This window comes from Fundulus heteroclitus, chromosome 22 (genome assembly GCF_011125445.2).
Source record: "Fundulus heteroclitus isolate FHET01 chromosome 22, MU-UCD_Fhet_4.1, whole genome shotgun sequence".
In the NCBI taxonomy this organism is placed as follows: Eukaryota; Metazoa; Chordata; class Actinopteri; order Cyprinodontiformes; family Fundulidae; genus Fundulus; species Fundulus heteroclitus.
This window is the reverse complement of record NC_046382.1, coordinates 37,429,859-37,451,454: the sequence shown is the minus strand read 5'-3', so window position 1 is coordinate 37,451,454 and position 21,596 is coordinate 37,429,859. Positions and strand designations below refer to the sequence as shown.

Below are 21,596 nucleotides of genomic sequence, written 5' to 3'. Positions count from 1 at the left end.
CTCCTGTGTTAAAATAAGGAATGTGGAGCATCTTGTAAAGTTATATTTTGATAAGAACATTCTAAATATTTGTAGCGCATCAGCATCAAATTGTTATTTGTATCAGAACTTTGAAACGATTGCGTGACTTTATTCTTGTAATATTCCCACTTAGTTCTGGTAATATTGTGCCTTCATTCTCGTAATACTATGACTTTATTTTTGCAGTGTTATTCATTCTTGTACGACTAATATTATGACGTTATTATAATTTCCACAAACACACACACACACACACACACACACAAAATCATACTAGGACCATCGTAGATGAAAGAAAATAAACTATTGGCCACGGAAGAGAACATTTCCAAAAAAAACATTTTGAGATTAATTTCACATATTTGCCAGAAAAAACTTGGATGTTCTGTGGTTGTAAATATTAGAGAAAAAAGTGTAGCATTATTATCCACGTTTTAAAGGGATACATTATATCAAAACTAGGATATTCTCTAACGTCTCATCTCATCTCGTGTCCCCCATGTGGCGTCTCGCAACCCCCCCTAAGGGCCCCGACCCCCACTTTGGGAACCCCTGGACGACTGAATGATTTATCAGACCAAATAAAAAGAAACAAAACTGAAAATAAACACCTTCATTTGTTTTGCCTGACACTATGCATACCTCAAAGTAATGGAAAAGAAGTTATAAAATGTCAGTAATGAAATAAAAAATGTCTTTGATGTACATAGTGATGTAATTTTAAGTACATTAAATGTTGTTTGACAGATATTGTATCAGGAAGATTTACGCATGTATACAACAGCACTGGCTGTTCTTATTTTAGTGTTTGCTTACGAAGAAACGTTCCAAGCGGCATCCATAAGTGCTTGAAAGTTGAATGTAAATAGTTTTGTCAATTTATTCAATGCGCTTGTTGATGAACCTACGTTCAAACCTTAAGACATGGGACTTGCCTCTGAACAAGCAGGTTGTAAGGTTGGGGCCCCGCCTGGTGCTTGCATATCCTGGCCCTGCCCTCGGATAGAGAGGGACTCCAGTGGATTTTATTTAATTTTTTTACAATCTGAGCTTGCGCATTCTTACATGCTTTGAGGTTTGACCTGAGTGGAAAACCAGACTTTCAAAACAATGACTTGGCCTCATCTCTGCTAATCCCAGCGTCTCATATTTTCAATCCAATCTAAGCCGGAGATGGCAGCATCTCAATAACCATATCATGTATTTTACATTACAGATGATAATGAAAGTTCTTAGCAGGCTGCTTTGCTTAAAGTACTGGACTGAGTGTGATTCTGAAGCGTCTGGATGTTATGCTTTGCAGTCATCTCCTTGAAATTCCAGTCATGCCTCACATATTCCTGCATTCATCCTGTCTTAGGTCACATTTTTTGTTGTTGTTGTTGTTGCAGCAGACTTGGCGGCCGGCCCCTCATTGAGGAGACGGACGTTCATAACTTCTGCACCTAAACTTCCAGCAGAGGACGACGAGGACTCACGTCCACATCTCCGTGCTGAATGCTGCTGCTTATCCAGCACCTCTTTGTTCGTTTTGGAGCCGCTGCTGCTGCTGCTGCTGCGTGGAGAGCGCAGCCCCTCTCCTGCAGATCACGGCACCTTCCCCATCCCTGCAACCCGCTGCCCGACGCCCTCCCCCTGTTTAGCACCAGGCGGGTAGCCTACCCATAAATCTGACGTTTTTTTTTTTTTTTTTTTTTAGTTTGTTTGTCGTTTCCTGCACCAGACAGCCACCGAGACAGAGGAAGAGGAGAGGCAGCCAGAGGTATGAAGTTAGTGAGCGGGGGATGAAAGCAGGCCCCAGCTGCAGAACTCCCCTTCTCCACCTATCCCCCATCCAGCCACCACCTCCCGGGTCCGCCCCCGGCCGCCTCCACGCCCCTGCAGCGGTGGCCACCAGCTCGCAGCGCAGTCCGGTGAACGTCCGCCGCTGACTCCTCCAGTCCCCGGCGGCTGCCAGGCGGCCATCCGGAGCCTCTCGCCGCGCCGCGCCGCGCCGAGCCGCGTCACGGTGCGGTGGCCGTGACACGCAGCGCTCCGCTGCGCCCAGGGAGCTCCGAGCGGCGCAGCTGAGGGAGATCGCCTTTTCGGCTCAACGATGACACAGCGGCTCACATCTGGGCCCTCTGCTCGGATGTGGTCCGCTGAGTCGGGCATGTTCGCGGCTGTAAGCGGTTCCTCCCAGCTCTTGTGAGGGAAAGCCTTCCCCGGGCTGTCGATCGCGCTCTCCGGCGCTGCCCTTCAGCTTCCATCGGGAGGGGAGAATTTCTGGCACTTTGCTTTTTCTTTTCTTTTCTTTTCTTTTTTTTAAGTGCTGACGTTTCACACTAAGAGCAGAAACAGGTTGAGTGCAGAACCTTTGGGCCGTTCCCAGAGCGCCACGCCGAACCGGATCGGAGCACCGGTTGAACAGAGCCGTTATTCAGACGCGGGGAGCAGCTGATTTCCTCTGCGTGGTTTTTTTTTCCCCTTTGGGAGAACATCTGGCCCAGCCGCCCGGGTCTCCCTCTCCGGCGCCATGGTGGTCTTCAACGGGCAGCTGAAGATCAGGATCCGCGAGGCGCTGGACCTGAAGCCCACGGCTTGGTCCCTGCGTCACGCCGTGGGTCCGAAGACCCAGACCTTCCTGCTGGACACGTACATCGCGCTGAACGTGGACGACTCGCGCGTGGGTCAGACCTCCACCAAGCAGAGGACCAACAGCCCCACGTGGAACGACGAGTTCACCACGGAGGTCATCGGCGGCCGGAGGATAGAGCTGTCCGTCTTCCACGACGCCCCGATCGGCTACGACGACTTCGTGGCCAACTGCATCATCCAGTTCGAGGACATCCTGCACAGCGGCAAGAAGCACTACGAGGACTGGGTGAGTCTGACCCACGGGACGGGTACCCACTGTGGGAGAGCTGCACACACCAAGACACGCAGACAAATGTCATATTTGTGTCAGTTAAGCCATTGCTCCCCCATCCCCACCAACCCACTTAAACATTAATATTTTTAAAAGTTTGCTATGACTCCAGCGTTCATTTCTAGTGCAAACTGTGTTTTACTTGTTTTATGATCTCTCAAATAAACACAGACGATTAAAATCCATCAAAAGTGAACACCGGCTTCATTTGGGACAGACGGTCTGTGTAGTGCGTCTTTGTGTTTGCAGAATTAATGGCAAAGAAAAATCTGAAAGGTGTGGAGTATATTTCTAGTAATCACCCTCAACTCTGATATTCCCAGATAAAATCCTCTGTATACATGCCCAAATTGTAAATAAATCTAACCTCAGCATAAATCCAGCTGTGAAGGCCTCCAGCGTCTCTGTAGGGCACGTCCGAGGAGAAAAAGCACCCTGAAGGCCAAGGAACACTGCAGAGGGACAGGTCAGGGATGAACCAAGCTGTGGGGCAAAGCTGAGACCAAAACAGAGCTTTTTTTGGACTCCACAGTAAACGACGGCTGGGAATTCGCCCTCCTGAACGCTTCCAGGGCTAAATCTTTACCTCAGGAAAGTTGCTGTTAGTGCTGCACCAAACATGCTGCTTTGATTTGGACATTTGTGCCAATTAAACCCAGCATTGTTTTCTTTTATCCCTGCAAAAGGCTCATAAACACGAATCAGTAACAGTTGATGCGTCACGCGTGTACAGTCTAAAGAAAGCTACGAACGTTTCCGACCGAGCAGGTTTAAAATATCAGCTTTTTATCCGATGATTCAAAACTTATCTCATTCAGATAAATCAGTTTATTGTCAGTTCATTGCACCTATCATGCAAGAAAACCAGACAACGTGCCTGTAACGGTGTTAGAAAAAAAAGTTAAACAGATACTAAACCTAAATACATAAAAACAGCTAGGTGATAAAATGTATAGTAGGTGCAATGTAATAAAGAGCAGGACCCTAACAGCCGTGCAGCACCTTGAGGCGGAAAACTGTGGAGCAGCCTGGTAGCTCTGCTTTTCATGTGCCATCGTTCTCCTAACGGCAGCAGGTTAAAGGTTCAGGGTGTGAGGAGGACTCTCTGACGATGTTCAGAGCTCTGTTCCTGAAGAGCCTTCGGAACAGTTCCTGGACGGTGCGCAGAGGCTCCAAGGACCTTTTTTTTTCAGATAGAGACGCACTGATCAGGATCAGAATAATACGAATTCAGAATATCAGCCTATTCTAGTTTCTCTTCAGCAGCTGATAGATACAAGAACAGCATTCAAAAGGTTTTTCTTTTCTAGCCTTCCTGCTGTGAGCGGTCATTAACTATTTACATTAAGAGCCAGAAACTATGTCATGCTGCTCCATAAGTGCAGAAACACTTTAAAGGTGCATAACCTCGTTATTTGACATTTTTTTTAAAATGAGTACACCAGTAGCTCCCTCTGGTTTCTATGAGAGATTATCACATCCTGCTGGCGTATTAGTTCTTATTTTGGTGTTTCATGCTTTGTTTTTTACGATTTTAACTAAAGTACGTACTGTGCATGTGCAGCAGGGGTTAAAACAAGGAAGTGGCTAACGGCTAATAGCATCTCCAAGTGAGACAATGAAGATTGGTCCAAGATCCAGTGAAAATAGCTAAAAACAAAATATGATTCCAAGAGGGAAAAGACTGGAATGTCGCTGGGAATAAAGGATGCTAAACCTGCCGATTGCTCAGATGTGACCGCAGAGTTGATTGACTTAAACAAATGTTCTGATATGAGGCTGTTAAAGGTTTTGTAGATCGGTGTATTTTATTAATAACACGCCGAACTGCCACTTTCCTGCGAGGCATTTCAGAGGGCCAGGCTCATTCCGGCATTATTTACAATTGATTTATAAATTAACCTAACCGGCATTATGATAGTTCTGCGATACTGTCGCTAGATGGCGCCACATCTGTTTAAATTTGTTAATCACGCCCGAGTGGGGATTACTTTTCGTCTCAAAAAGGATCATCATAACACAATCAAAATGGAGTCTTAGTGTATATAACGTTATTTTATCATGATCAAACGGTTTACGGTCCTTTCTTATAAGCATGTTATGTGGCTATATACCTTTTAAATGTGACTTTGCTATTATTTTTAAAAAAAAAGGCAAAATGATTATGCAAGATGACAAACCTACCAGTTACAGTGAGCCTTCCCTAGAGGATTTGGGCCCCCATAAGGGAAAGGCACATTGGTAGAAGAAGCCTGACCCATTAGATCCAATCTGGCACGTGTCAACAGGGAAACATCAAATACTCCCCAAAAAAAAAAGGCACTCTCGGAAAAGACTCTTTGAAGCCATGCCGCAAAATTACAAGAAAGCCTCTCTCCTTTTTAAGATAGTACAAAAGAAAAAGGGCCACCTCGGGGTCCTCGTTCTGCAAGTAGGCCTACCGCATGCCATAGAAGTGATCTATTGTTGTTCAAGGCCTCTGGAGCACATGAATGTTTGATTGCATTATTGATGAGGCCATCAGGACCATTAGGAAGAGAATGAGGGGGACGGGACAAGATGAAAGGCAGATCTTTTTAAAAAGCCGTCCATAAAATATCCTGGACGACACAAGGAAGAAAGCAGTGAACTGTGCCAGACGTCTTCTGATTCAACAGAGACTGTGGAACAAGATGAAAATGTCACCACTGGCACCAGGGCCCTCGTGGGTCTAATTATTGTTGTGGGCCTCTCAAAAGAACCCCTCCTTTTGGTGACAGTACAGCTACGGACGTCAATGTGTTTTATTGGGATTTTGTGTGACATACCGAAAAATCATACGTGGCTTTCTTAAATTTTATTTTACACATAAAATTCTGAAATGTATGACATGCATGTGCTTTCAGCTTCATTTTTTCTGAGGTAAGAGGTAAGAGGACCTATGTAGCAAATAGTGTAATCTCAGTATGAATCTAGCTGTCCTGTAAAATAATGATAATACATTTATTTATGAGCACCTTTCTGGACACTCAAGGTCACCATGCTTTGATTAAAAACAACGCAACACAAACAATAATAGGAAGTGATCATAAAGCAAAAAAAAATAAAATAAAATAAACGGTCTGAGAAGTTTTATAGAAAACATTAGCGACTTAAAAACGACGTCCCGAAGACCAAGGATCACAGCACAAAAGTCAAGAACAAAGTTGTGTTGAAGGTTAAAGGGGATACAACATGCAAAATCCACTTTTTTAGCCCTTAAATACATTTTGTTGTGTACTAGGAATCTCTAGGATGACAGACGATTTGAATGTGGTCTCTTCAGCTGCTCCAGAATTGATGTTCTTTTTGGATCATATTTTTCAAGCCGTTCTGGGTTCTCGGTTTTCTATGATGTTTTTTGAACAATTACGTCCCAGTATTTGCAGTGGAACTGCTAAACAAGGTGGTGGACATCCAGTGTGCTAATTTCGCGAATCCGCCATTTTTATTTTTCACTGAGATTTTGTAGTCCAAGCTGAAGGATGCCGAAGCTAAAAGCGCAAATGAAAATGTGTTCAGTTGTTGCTTGCTGGGTGTATTAACCCACAGAATCCCCCAGCATACTACAAAAATGGCCGCACAGGGTGGATGTGAGGGGGGGGGGATTGAAGTGCTTCCTTTAGATTTAAAGAGACAGCACCAAAACAAGATGCTCTTTGACACACCTCAGAACAGGCGTAAAAAAGAGGAGCATTGGGGTAAGTTAACGAGAAATTCAAACCTAACCACTGCAGTTCCACTTTATGTAGACCACAACTGAATGATTTTAACGTGAAAAGGAAGAAATGAAAAGCATGATATGTCTGCTTTAGATTTAAAGCAGGTATAAGAATAGAAATACCTTTACTATTCCACAATGGGGAGCTTCGGATACCCAAAGTTTTAACCTTTCAGAGAGAAAGGTTAAATAGTTAATAGCTGTAGCCTACGGGAAGAAAGAGGTGATGCTGCTGTGGTTGACGGTGAAATCGACAGTCAACCAAAATACAGTGGAGTCAATGCTTCTGAAGGAACAGACATCTATGACTTGGGGGCCTTTCACATGCTTGTAAGCCTGCAACATGCATCCCCATCAGAGTAAATGATCCTGTTGCATGATATTAGGAATTTTAACGTGAAATACTTTGATATCCTCGCTGCATCAGTGGAAAGTTGAACACTGTGTGAAGCAATCCCCTGAATCCATCCATCAAACTCTCCTTCATATTATTACAACATGTTTTGATTATTCAGTTCTCTGTGTGATCAAAACCAGGAGAAATTAGAAAGGTTATGCCTATTAATTTTCAAGGTGCTTATAATTTCTTCAGAAAAAGTGGTTGTAGGACCAAGTCAATCACAGAAAAACCACCATAAATTGCAGACTACGATAAAAAACAAAACTGCCCAAGCAACGTTCATTCATCTTCTTTTGTTAGTGATCACCAGCACCTATCAGTTAGGGATAACCAAAAGCTGGAGCAATTTTAAAATCGGATCAATAATTTTACTAGTTGTGAGAGGAGGAGAAATTAGCAATCATATGTGGGTACATTTGGTGAATCCACAAGCCAGAGTGGCGAGTTTGCAATTTGCAAAAGACAAGTGCGGTGTTACATTTCTACAACTAACCATCTGACAAATGGGAGGACATTAAGCCAAAAAGGAAACACTGAAAGCCATTTTTTAGTTTGCACTTAGCAACGCACGTTCCTGGAAGTGGTTCCACTAAGCATAACCTCATGGCTGAATAATAAAACACTCACATTGTTAATTTATTTTAACAACTGTGTAAATATTTAAGTGTGACTACAACATAAAATCTCAATAAAAAACATAAACAAAATTAATATAAAAGCAGGCTGGAACCCCCCCCCCCGCCCCCCCCAAAAAAATACAATAAATAAATACATGCATTTTAAAATCTAGTCTAACAACTATGTAAATAGTAAACAACATTCAAGTTTTTTTTATATAAAAGCAGGCTGGAACCTCCTAAAAAAAAACAAAAAAAAAAAATCAAATGACAATTTCTGTAGTCTGCTGCTACAGTGATGAAGTGCTTGAATTAAAGACAAATATTCAAACACAATTAAGATGTTGAGGTGTCTTTTGGGTCCCCTCTGTTGTGTGATATGATCAAGAAAGTGCTGCCAAATCTGATGGAATTATGTATACTGACCCTGATAATTCGATCAGATTGTTTTTCCGAGGTATTTGAGAGCTCCGTGAGCCAAGCTTCAAAACGTGGAGACATGTCCTGATTCCAGACGTTAATAAAATTTTTCTTACCAATAAACATCCCATACTGGAGCTGTTGAGACCCGCCACGGAAGCCTGTCCCTGGCTCTGGATAGGCTACATTCAAGTGACTGATTGAAATGTGAGAAAAGGATTGTGAAAACTTCTGCCAGGCGTTGTACCTCACAACGCGATAAGATGCAAGATTGCACCAAGTTTCTGTTTGCACTGCGTAAAAATGTAGCGTCTGGCCTGAACTTTGATTTAATTGCTGACAAAATGTGTAGTTAAGACAAAGTGTGTGTGTGTGTGTGTGCTTTTGAGTGAGGTGTCGGCATCGGATCAAACTAAGTGGGAATCTTTTAGCTTGATTCCTTGCATATTTGGAAACGTTACACTATCAGGGCTGAGCATGCTCTGACTCAAGACTCGTCAAACGTTAGGTCATGTCTGAGGATGAAGCACAACCTCAAACTTTGTTGGAAGTCTTGTGTAACTTCCTGGTGAGCAATGTTGATGTGAGCTAGAAAAAGACGTCTCTTTTATTTCTGACATTTATCAAGCCCTTCCTGTAAAAAAAAAGAGATTGTTCTATATTTAGTTATTGCCCCTACTCAATATGAAGTTATCTTTATTCGAAAAGAATCTGGTCAAATGTCGTTTTTTGGCATCTAAACTTGAAGTGGGGATTCACTAACTTAATTGTGGTGTTATTTAAGCACGGTCTGGGGTGGCGGTTCTGGGTCTGCCGGGTGGGTATTGGTGAGAGGGTACCAGTTTCCACGAGATGCGCGCAAGGTGACCTCGGCAGAGGCAAAACAGTTGGTAAGCTCAGAATAAAAAAAAAAAATAGCTAGGCAAAAACTTTACTCAGAGGGCTTTAGGTACCACATTAGTTGAGTAAAACCCAGAACCCTGACAGAGGTGCATCATATAAGGACAGATTGCATCAATCAGTATCAATCTTAATCTGCATGCAGGAAATCAAACATGACGTCAGTGTTTAAACTGTAAATATCGGGACTGTTATCTACGTACTCCCTACTCCCTTTTTTTGGAGCTTTAAAATAGTTTGACCCGTGACCCGTTAACAGTAATAGACTATAAATAAAGCCCCCAAGAAAAATGAGTACAAACCATATGACACGGTTTGCTTTTTCCACCCATTGGTCAAGCCTGTTTTAGGTACGCGCGGCTTGCGGCGCACTCGCACCGCTTTCAGTCGTCACCTGAAGGTGTTGACGTGTCAGTCAACCTCGTGATCGTTGTACGTAACCGTCTGTGAAGGCAATCTGGCAAGGTCAGATCTGGTGACATTTATAGCCTTGGACAGGCCAGAAATCCCCTGCAGTGCTTGGAGCCAGTGGGACATTATGAGCTTTTTTTTTTTTTTTTTTTTTTTAAAGAAGTCAATGTTCTGACCTTAAATATGATTTAGCATTCTAGCACAGGCAGATAACCCCTACCCCCAGTTCCGTATCAGTCCTTGCAGAGCATACACCAAGCCGTGCAGAACACATCACATACCCATCTAAAAGGGACCCCTGAAACTCTTTTGGCAGTGGCTTAAAGCACAAATCTTCTAGGCGTGGGTGTAGAAAAGGTACTAAATCGGTGATATGTGATTCTAACACCAGGTACGGTAACTCAATGGGTTAATTGTTGTTTGTTGATATATTTTAACAGTTCATTTCAGATGATCCTTTTTGACATGTCCCCGTTTTTAACCCGTAAACTCCCTGAATTCGTTTACGATTTTATATATATATATATATATATATATATATATATATATATATATATATATATATCCAATCTGGCACGTGTCAACAGGGAAACATCAAATATATATACATATATATAGATATCCAATCTGGCATATTCCTGCTGCTTGTGGAGATTATATATATATATATATATATATATATATATATATATATATATATATATATATATATATATATATATATATATATATATATAAGAATCAGTTTAGTTTTTGGTGTCATGCAGATTCTTAGCTGTAGACAAGGTGTGGTATTGAGCAAATTTTTGGGCATAATGGTAATCAGACGACTTTTTCCAGTCTCAGATAGGTCTGTTTTTAAAGGGATGATTCTATTGCTAAACTAGTCATTGAAACTGAATTAAAAGCAACACTTGTGTCCAATTAACTCAGGGAAATACTGATTATCACAGTATTTCACAAACAGCTGGATGTTGTTCTCATTCTGACTCCTAGACTTTTGGGATTTGTGGAAGGAGCAGGCATCCCTGCTCCATTAAGAGTGGATGCTGCTTGTGGAGATTTTGCAGCAATATTCCAAAAGACGTTCAGCACGTAACACGTGAATGTGTAAGCATTGCTTTAACACTCCATGCACATTAAGGCATGGCTGGGTGGGATACCCTTGAATAAAATGTTAAATTATTACAGTGTCAAAGTAAAACTGAAAACAAACATTTATAACATCACACATTTGACTTATTCCTGATCCAGTTAAAAATATTTTAATAAGCTATAACATTTTGTATTTATATTTGGCTTCACAGATGTAAGGAAAAACAGACAACATAAATATCTGCTAAGTTAACTCATTTCCGTGGTTAGAGCTTCTTTGGTTTGCACACAGTGACTCTCTGGGGTTTTTGTGACCAGAATTTTTTTTTTCTCAGTGATGGAAGGTTTTTGCGGTTTTGGATGTCCTCTGATTGACCTTGATACTTAACGAGTGAAATATCTTGCATTGTCATCATGGAAAAAATATTTTGATCCGTATTGTGCTGGAAGTCTGGCAGATTTCGATGTCCCTTAATTAGACACGGACCGGTTACCGGTGGGCCAGAATGGTATACCGAAGCTCTAAACAGTTGGGAGGTTTAGATCCAAGAAATGTCCCATCATACCTGTTCCTCTTGCTTAGAGCCATTTTAACAAGACGTCAGAGGAACTGCTAGAGTTTCTGCTGGCTATTTGAAGCACAGCTGCGCCGAAGCTGCGCCGAAGCTGCACCTCCCCAACTTGTTGCTGCACACTCCTGTTTAGCTAAAGGCTGGTTCACACGGCAGGATTTTTTGCACGAGTTTGGCCCTGATCTTCCTCTTCCGACAGGCGGCGACTGTCAGCGTGGCTCTTAAGGTGCACTAAGAGCAATCAGGTCCAATCGGTGAAGCGTCGGGACCGCAACGACCTCGAATCGGGGATATTCAGTATGTTGGATTGTCTTGGCCCGATATCCTAGCGTGTGTGGTGTTCCCCGAGGACAAACGAGCAGACAGACTGTTGAATGTCATGTGTAGCCAATCAGAAACTGTGGTGAGGGAAACCTAAAGATAGAAAAAACCCAGCTCACCTTTATATGATAGTGCAGCACTGTCTTCAGTCCTTAAACCAAAAACATTTTTGGTTTTGTTTTTTCCCCGTTAAAATCAGTCCACAGAGTATCTCCAATATTCATCCTGGTCATCCATGTTTATTTACTCTGAACTCACAGTTCACAAGTGAAAGACCTACAGTAAATGCAATTGTACTGCTGCAGAACGAGCATTGCGTTTTATCATTTTCTTTAGGAGAACCATGCTTAAATCATGAGTTTAACTGAATTTTCTTGTGTAATTGACCTTTTTATAGCAACTTTAAAATTCCCCCGAGTGCCTTTTTTTCTGTATGTTGGTGCTGTTTTAATAGGCTGAAATGACAAAAATGAGAAAATGTTCAGTTCTGGTGCAAATGTGCCTCCCAAGTGCGCAAAGAGAGAGAGAGGCAGTACAGTGGAGAATAGGTGGAAAGACAGTGGACCGCATACTTCCCCTTGGTTTGTGTCTGCACGTTCAGACCTAGCAGTGCTGCTGAAATGAGAGTTTAAATGGGTGCATGAGAACCCACTGCAGAGTGCTTGGAGCATCCGGTGGAGGTTAAAAGGCACTTAGTAACTAATTACGCCTGCTTAAAAAAAAAATCAATGTGCAGTCGGTTGTCCTAATCAGTTAAAACTTTTCAATTGACACCTTTCAATTGTGAGCTGTTACTTCCCCTCAGATTTGCCCCATTTTTTGATGGTTCGCCCCATTGTTCTTAGCCTAGCTTTTAATAGAATTCACTTCCATTGCTTTTCTCAAGGAAACAGACAAAGCCCCACAAATTTGATCAAATAATGTTCTGTTAAGCAAACTTTCACCACAGTGGAAATGATAGAAGTGCTGCCTGCTCCGTTGGTTAACAATAATCAACTCTGGGCGAGGTATTTTTACAAGATGATTTGTTTTTTACTATCGGCTTTCATCCGGCTAGAAGACAGATTGTGAAGTAAGATACTAACTCACAAGAACGGGTCAAAAAACATAATGAGTTCATTGTGTGTTCAGTGCGTATGCGAATGTTCAGGAGAGCCGCCTCGACTGTCTGTGAGATAGAAATCAAGCCTTCTGGGAAGAGGCTTTGCCTTGGGAAGAGTGTTGTTGTTAGTCGGCACATTGTTTTAGGATCATGTGTCATTAGTTGTGCAGCACAGGTCCTCTCTCTTATCTCTGTCACGCAAAAACAGTGGATTGCAACGACGTATCATCGGACAGAGTTGGTGTTAACCTCCGGTCGCACTAGTACTTTACAGCCGTTTGACTAATGGGTCGTCTGTAGGCGAAGAAGGGGAATCAACATGATCCAGGTAGTTTAAGTGCTCAACGTAGAGAGATGTTTGAAAACTAATTCCATTCCAGACTGTTGAAAAAACTCACTTTAATTTCTTAATACTGAGAACGTGAAAAAGGTCATTCATTTCAGGGCTTCCCCCAGAAAACTGGACAATCCTGGCGGTAGTTTTTCTTTTGGGGGGGGTTGCGGATACGCAGAGCTAACAACAGCTAGCATTAGCTTATGTTGACTGGGAGGTTCTCTCCCAGTCAGGGAGCTTTACTGACCGTTTTATGGCATTTAAGATGAACAAACAACGTTTAGCCTGGTAGGGGCAAATGTTTCCCTTGGTTTCCTTTTTTAAAAGCTTCAACCTTTTTATTGGGCTTGTTTTCTCTAACCTTGATGTTTGTTTCTCCCAGCGTATCTGACCCATCTGCAATATTTCTTTCCCGCCAAATTGTCCAGTTGTCAGTTTGCAGTGGCACTGTTGCACATGTCTAAATGAGAGGAAACAAAGGCAATTGTGTGGACCATCAAGTCCCATAATGTTTTTAAAGCATGTCACTTTTGATACGGTCCTATTCTGAATGCATTGGGATCAAGGGTGTGGAATTCAGTGCTATGCTGAGTCAGGACGGGACACATGACCTTTGTTATGATGTCACTGTTTCTTTTATTTAGCGCCTTTCATATTTAACCTGAAGAACGGGTAATGAAACAGCAATGCTCTATTAGCGCTCCCAAGAGGTCAAATACTTTTCAGCAGAATTAATCAGAAGAAAGTAGGCCATGTCATCAGTTTCACTTTCAATTTAAAGTGACTGCCTTAATGAAGTGGGTGAGTCATTCAGTCTGCTAACATAGTGATAGGATTAGGTAATTCAATTAATGGGTCATTGTTCCAGTCTTTTGAGTCACGATTGCCCCGATTCTGTAGCATTGGTGCTCATCTGTGGTACGCGTAGCATGTCAGAGCTAAGTGGCAAACTGGATTATCTGGTGATCACAGTAACAAATGCATAATGAGCCTTATGCATATTTCTTTTAAGGCACCACGACTTTTTAAGCAATTGAAACAATAGGCAGGTATGCAATAGAGTGACGATGAGGTGTTTTACAAAAATGTGTCTTAAACAGGGCTACACAGTGACGCAGTGGGCAGTGCAGCAAGAAGGTCCTGGGTTCGAGTACACCCCTGGGTCTTTCTGCATGGAGTTTGCATGTTCTCCCTGTGCATGCGTGGGTTCTCTCCGGGTACTCCGGCTTCCACCAACAGTCCAAAAAACATGACTGTTAGGTTAATTGGCCTCTCTAAATTCTCCTAAGGTGTGAGTGTGTGCGTGAATGGTTGTTTGTCCTGTTTGTCTCTGTGTTGCCCTGTGATAGACTGGTGACCTGTCGAGGGTGTACCCCGCCTCTCGCCCATCGACGGCTGGAGATAGGCACCAGCACCCGTCGTGACCCCACAAGGGATAGACGTGTTAAATGATAGATGGATGGTGTCTTAAACATCCAGTGTTGCAGGGTTTTCTGTAATGTCTATAGGCAACACTTCTTAAACCCTATCATCCATGATTGTCTGCAAAAACGGTGCAGATCATTCTAGATCAGGCATATCCAAAAATTGTCCCCTGGTGTGTGGCCCCCCCAACTGCATTTAAAGAAAGATTTGGTCCACCAGTCCAGATGGCTTATGCCGATGGAAAGTTTTTTTATTTTTATTTTAATTGGTGTAAAATTATTCCAGACAGGTCAAGATCTTACAAAACAATGTAATAATATTTTAATAAGCACGCTTTTCTCTCTAATTTCATAGTAAATCGGACCACTTCTATCCGGGGACTTTAACTAAAATACAAACTTTTGTGCATTAAAAGCTGTTTTAATTATTAAAATAAGCTAAATACAGCAAGTGTTTTCAAAGAAATAAGCCCGTTTGCTGTTGTGATGACCTGGATAACGGAGAATTTGCACAGGCCTGCACGGTGGCAGGTTTTACATCTGATGTTTAATTTTGTCTTTTCTTTTCCGAGAACATTTCCGATCGATCAAAACACAAGCGCTACCGCTGTCAGTTTGAAAAGACTGAGAACAAATGAGTGATAGAGCAGCAAAAAGAAAGCTTCAGAAAACCTAAAGCGCTGTCGATCAACACTGCTGCCTTGAAACATCGTGACAAATGCAGAAAACAAAAAAAAAAACGTAAGAAACGACTCTTGAGGTTAATGTTAAAAGCATAATTCTGATCCTGTAACACACTAAAGCCAAAAAAAAAGGCAGAGGTGGCATTTTCTTATCCCTCTAATCCGCATAGGTCACTAAAACAAACACTGACAGGTTTTTTTTTTTGTTTCGTGGGTGGGGGTAGCTAAAACAGTGTGAAGTGAAACCTCAAAGCCATGCCGGGGCATGCAGCCGGTCGTAGACAGAGCCATCAGCCATCAGCGTTCAGGTGCAAGCCTGTACACGGTTCTGTCAACATTCACCTTGGGCGGAAGACGATACCAACTGAACAGGTCACTCTGCACACAAGCGCACACAAGCGCACACTGTCATTACTCCGAATCTACTCCCCAGAAATTTGAGCTCATTATTCAGGCATGCATAAGGAACCCAATGCAACGACATTAAGCCGGTTGCGCAACAGATTGGGCAAAGCGCTCAGGAGGCTTAAAGTCAACTCACTGAAATGACAGTTTTTGCCTTCCACCTCCACAGCCAGTTGGTCAGTCGAATTTTGACCGGCTCGACCAGACAAGAGCGATTTTACCCAGGCCGTGATATCGGGGGTTTAAGCTCCGAAAAACGAGCGTCGATTTCACATTAAAAAAAGAATTCCTAAGTGTTTCAGGAATCTTCACTCCTCTGAACAGAGAGGGTGGTGTGTGTGTGGGCCGTCAGAAAAGAGGAGTCGGGAGAAAGGGGCGAGTGTTTGGTGTGACTGGGGAACAGTCGGCGAGCACAAAAACCTTCGAGAGGGAGACAAAGAGGGCGTTGAAACGGGCTGTCGACGTTTGAATGGATAAATGAGGGACGGGAGGGGCGGCGGGAGCGGCGGGGAGGTGAGGCAGTTTGTTTGATCTTCCCATTCTGATCTGGTACATGTGCAGAGATTTCATAAATTTGCTGAAGTCCTATTTATGCCCTTGCAATCCCAGCAACAGGAAAGCTGCAGCGATCACCAGTGGGAATTAATCACTGAGTCAAATGATGTCATTGTGACTGCAGAATTGACTCCATGAGCATATTTCTAGTTCCTGCTATTTCCACTGTGTTGAATAATAAAGTCAAACTTGGTATGTTTATTGTGGTCAACCACAGGAAAACCGAGATCTCCACACCAAGGAGAGTCAAGCTGTCCCATACTGCAGACAATAATGATCCGGCTACTGGCAGATCATCTTCCTGTGCCGTGCACTCTGGCCCCTACTGGTGCAGTGCTATATATATATATATATATATATATATATATATATATATATATATATATATATATATATATATATTATGTGTTATTTATTTTCTCATTTCAGAAAGTGGAACTCATGTCACATAGAGTTATTACACATAGAGTAAACTATTAATGTAGTGTTGATGTGTGTACGTCAGAAAATCTGAAGATTGCATAGCATCAATTACAAAAGTGTATATGAAACAGAAAACACAGGCTTCTGAGGAATATGGATCTCATCTCCTTTTGCGATCCGCCTGTGGTTGTGCTAAGGTGTGATGGAAGCCCAGGTTGCTTTGATAGCCGCCTTCAGGTGGTCTAACATTTCCTGCTACATGACTAAGTTGACTGTGGAGTTCAGAAAACCCCAGTGGACCAATACCAGCCGATAACATGGCACCCCAGATCATTCCTGACTGTGGAAACGTCACACTGGACTTCAACACACGTGGATTCTGTGTCTCTCCTATCTTCCTCCAGACTCCAGGACCTTGATCTCCAAATGAAATCCAGAATTTACTGTCATCGGGAAAGCACAGTCCATTTTTTTCTCCCTAGTCCCAGTAAAATGCTTCTGAAATCTCTTGTTCAAGAGTGGCTTAACACAAGGAGTGCGAGATGTATAGACCATGTGTAGGATATGACTGTGCGTAGTGACTCTTGATGCACTCCAGTCTCAGTCCGCTCTTTGTCAAGATCCCAAAATTCAATGGATTTTGCGGGATAATCTTCTCAAAGCTGCTGTTACCGCCTTTGCTGGAGCACCTTTTTCTTTCCGCTCAACTTTCTATGAATGCTTTTGGACAACCAGCATCTTCAACAGTAACCTTTTGTGGCTTACTGTCCTCGTAGAGGGTACCAGTGTCTTCTTGACACCTGTCAAGTCTGCAGTCTTCCCCATCATTGTGTCCGTAGCCTATGGATGCAGACCAAGAGACCATTTAGAGGCCGAGAGACCATTTAGAGGTCAACCTTTGCAGGTGCTGAGTGTGTGACTTCATGAGTTTCTATCATTTCACTTTTTCACGAAATTCTCATTTCCTGAAACACGTTTCTGCTTTTTGTTATGTGTGCTCCATAATCATCAAAACTACAAGACATAAAGGCTTGTTTATGTGTAATGGATCTATATAATGTATGAGTTTCAATTTTGGAAGTGAGGGACAAACCTTTTTGAACTTTTTATTCAAATGTCTTGAGCTGTACCTGTACACACATCCTGACCAGAATGGTCCCGTTTGCCTTACCACCTGCTGCCATCTGTAGTTAGATCTGCGCTTCCTGAAAAGGGATTCACATTCATGTTTTTAGATCAGCCTGATAAAGCTTGAACCTTTTACCGAAAGGTTGATTCAGATATGAATCCATAAGTTTCAGATGTGATTGGGATAAGTCATGATGGATGAGTCTCCCAATCGCTCTCTATTTATGTTAATCAAGTCATTTTGGACATAAAAGACTTTTACTTTTACAAATTACAATAAAAAGTTAAAAAAAAGAAAACGGTGTATACTGATTATCATTGAGGCTAAATACAACTCTATTATATACAAGCGCTAAAGTATACTGCATTTCGTTGCCTTGTACCTGTACATGTGTAATGACAATAAAGTTGAATCTAATCTAATCTAATCTAAAAGATGAGATGAAAATAAAACAGAGAGCCTGCCCCCCCCCCCCCCCACCCCCCGCATCAATCCATTAGATTAAACCCAACACTTGTCGATGTACTTGTCATCACGGCCGGGTGAAAAAGGAGTGCTTAACACGCTTGAGCAACCTGGACATGCTGTGTTTTGTCTGACGCCTCTGCCTCACACTGTATCGCTCACCTCGCCCTCCACCTCTGGTTTACCGCTTAAGCGTGTACCGAGAGCAAATTTTGTCGTAGATGTACATTTTTAACACTGAAACAGATTCAGCTTCTGAACTGCAACTTAATCGTTGTCTTGTACATGTTCCAAGTCAGGATGTTTGTTGTTATCCTCTTATCTGGTCAAACTTGCAGACAGCGCAGAAGAAAGATGCACCATGGGCATATTATGCATGCGAGCAAAAGAAGCCCTTTCTCGACACAGCATCATTTTGTTCTCATGTGGGTTTTCTTCTTTTTCTTCGGACGCAAGCTGCTAAACGTGGGGCTTGGGTCTTACCCATTTTCATTTTCACTCCGGGCCGGTTAGACCATACGGTTCACATCGGAGATGCTGATCATTTTCTGGTTTTGTCCAGCGGTCTCTTCGAATGAGATGAATAAGTAGAAAAAAAGAAAGATGAAGATAAGATCAGATAAATACCAAATTGGTTCTCCTTATTGCTACTAAACATGGCCCAGTATGAGAGTCTTAAAGAAGGATGAAATGAAAAAAAATACCATGTTTTAATTTTTTTATTGCATCTTATCAAAAGATGACACTATCTATTATTATGTGAGGTGCACAACTCTCTCCCACAGCAAAAAAAAAACACCAGGGCATCATGATTCTGCCACCAACTGTACGTCACAGTAAGGATGGAGGACCCAGGCTTGGAAAATTCAATGGTTTTCCTCAGAATGAAACAGTACTCGTTTTCTGGATAAATTAACCTTTTCTCTTCATTGAGCCACAGAACATATCGTAAAGATTAAACTATTTGTCCCAGAGTGCATCCTCTGTTTTATGTTGATTGTGAGGTGATAGTTTGTTTTCAATTCATGACTCTTGCTCCAAAACGCCTTCATTTTTGGGACATAGAAACCGCCACCTCTCTGCACGACTGGGCATCTCCATGTTATTCAGACTTGCAGACAGTTGTTTAAATAGGTGAGCATGGCATCTTCATAAAGAAAAAAACTATAAAAGATTTCAGGAAGTCCATAACCATCTTCCTGATTTCCTGGCTGATTTCTTCACATTCTTCCACACTAAGGAACACAAGTAGGTCCACAGGTGTGTTTCCAGTTAAGTCAAAAGTTGTGCCTAAACCTATCAGTAGGTTAGAAAGTCACAGCATGATCATCTGGATTTTTTTAAATTGTTTGAAAGGCATAGCAGTGTAAACGTATCTGAACTTCTGAGTTTGAAGAAAGTGTTAAAAATATCCTGTTTTGGGCATATATTTATATATAGCTCTTGATAACTCGATTACAGATGTGATGCTCTCCAGTTGTTTTGGTTTTGGTTATCTTTTGTGTTAATGTTTCAGCATTTTCCTTGTTGTTTATTTATGTTTATAAACGTTTTGGCATATTAGTTCACGCGTATGTTTAGTTTGTTGGCTTAATTATGCGCTCTGTTCGTTTGTAGTATTTGATTTATTTCTCTTAGACCTTTGTCCTTTAAATGTCAGTTCAGCTCCCTTCGTGTTAATTAGACTATCTCCCTCATCTTCTCTCCGTTTTTTGTTTTTTTTGTTTGTCATTTTCAATCCCTTCCTGAGTTTTTCTCATTGTTCACTGCTGGATTCTCAAATTACGATGCCTGTTTCTTTCACATTGTCCCTGCTCCATTTCCAGATCTACTTTTTTTTTTTTGTTAGTAAATCATTCAACACACCACGGCAAGGCAAGATTATCTGTAAAGCACGTTTCAGTAGCAAAACAATTCAAAGTGCTGTACATGAACAGCACATAAGGAAAGAAAACATACAGAGGAAAGTACATTGCAGTGGAATAGCAGCAGGTACAGATAAGTTGGACTAAAAACTTCATCTAATGATGTTTCAATGAACTGCAACTGTTTTAATTCCACATTAACATTTAAAGACAACTCTGAACAAACAGGGTTTCAACCTTTATTTAAAGGAACTCAGGGATTCAACACTTTTACAGTCTTCTGGGAGTTTATTCCAGATAAGTGGTTCTGGATCTAGGTGTAGAGTAGACCTGAGCCAGAAGACCTTAGTGGTCTGGAGGGTTCATACACTGATAACAAGTCTGTTATGTATTTAGGTGCTAAGCCATTCAGGGATTTATAGACTAACAGAAGTATTTTAAAGTCTATTCTCTGAGATACAGGGAGCCAGTTTAAGGACGTTGGAACCATCCATCCATCCATCCATCCATCCATCCATCCATCCATCCATCCATCCATCCATCCATCCATCCATCCATCCATCCATCCATCCGTTGCGGGGGCAAACAGGTCCAGGAGAGAATCACAGGTATTCCCCAATGATATCCTGCAGCTCATTTTGGGGACTCCAAGGCGTTCCTAGGCCAGACGGGCTATATAGTCCCTCTAGCAAGTTCTGGGTCTTTCCCTGGAACTCAACGGACTCCTTTCGACATAGAGAAGCAGCGGCTCTACTTTGAGCTCCCTCTGGATACCAGAGCTCCTCACCTCCTCACCGGCTACCCTCTGGAGAAAGCTCATTTCGGCCGCTTGTATCCAAGATCTTGTTCTTTCCATCATGATCCAGACGTCATGGCCGTAGGTGAGGGTCGGAACTTAGAATCACTGGTAAATGAAGAGCTTTGCGTTCTGCCTCGACTCTTTCTTCATCGCAATAGACCGGAGCAACACCTGCATTACTGCGGATGCAGCTCCAGTACATCTGTCCATCTCTCTTTCCATTCTACCATCACTCAAACCTTAGTCCTCAAAGGCTGGACAAACTGCTACCTATGTAATAATAAACTCACTTTAAATGTTGAGGAGCATTTTACTCACTCAGTTGCTTAAATTCAAGACAGCCCAGTGGCAGCGTTCTTCTTTCTAGCTGTGGTTCTGTTGCTTAATGTTTGGTGTCTCGGCTGTGACAGAGCCACACCACCGTGCAGCTGTCTGCGGTCTGAGGCATCAGCGATTGTGGTCTGAGCTGCTGGAGCTGACAGCAGAGACAGACAGGAAAAGTCTCAGCAGACAGAGAAAACACCGTTTCAAGCCTTTGACTGACGGGTTAAGCAGTGCGACACGCTGGGAGTGTCATGTTAATGAGAGCCCATTCACTGAAGCGATGCGTACAGTGGGTCCAGTTGTTTGAAGATTGTCAGGCACGCTGCTGGCAGACTGAAGGACTGCTTTGAAGCTTTTGTTTTTGCAAGAAGGCATCTTATTTGGACTGTTTTTCATTTCACATTCAGCCCAGAACCCCTCACACTTACCTAGCTCTAAGTATAAAGAAGCAAAAGTATCCATTTTTTTTATTGTTTAACTGACTCCAGCCCTTGTTTCTATATTCCTTAGATTCCTTGTTATTTAAGTCAATTCCTATGAATCGTAACACACTGAACACTCCTGAGATCTACAGCTCTGTGGCGTCTACAGTCCCCTCTGTGCATATACACACACACACACACACATTATATATATATATATATATATATATATATATATATATATATATATATATATATATAT

At 42.2% G+C, this 21,596-nt stretch overlaps 1 protein-coding gene across 2 annotated transcripts in view; it reads left to right on the top strand.

Moving 5' to 3' along the window:
• Nucleotides 1-2,035: 2,035 nt before the first annotated feature.
• Nucleotides 2,036-21,596, top strand: part of LOC105933366 (protein kinase C epsilon type) — a 127,414-nt gene continuing 107,853 nt past the window's right edge. For both annotated transcript variants that reach the window (XM_036126102.1, XM_036126101.1), the window contains exon 1: nt 2,036-2,884. In XM_036126102.1, coding sequence (XP_035981995.1) covers nt 2,537-2,884 — 348 coding nt within the window. In that variant the 5' untranslated portion in view covers nt 2,036-2,536. The remainder of the gene's footprint in view (nt 2,885-21,596) is intronic.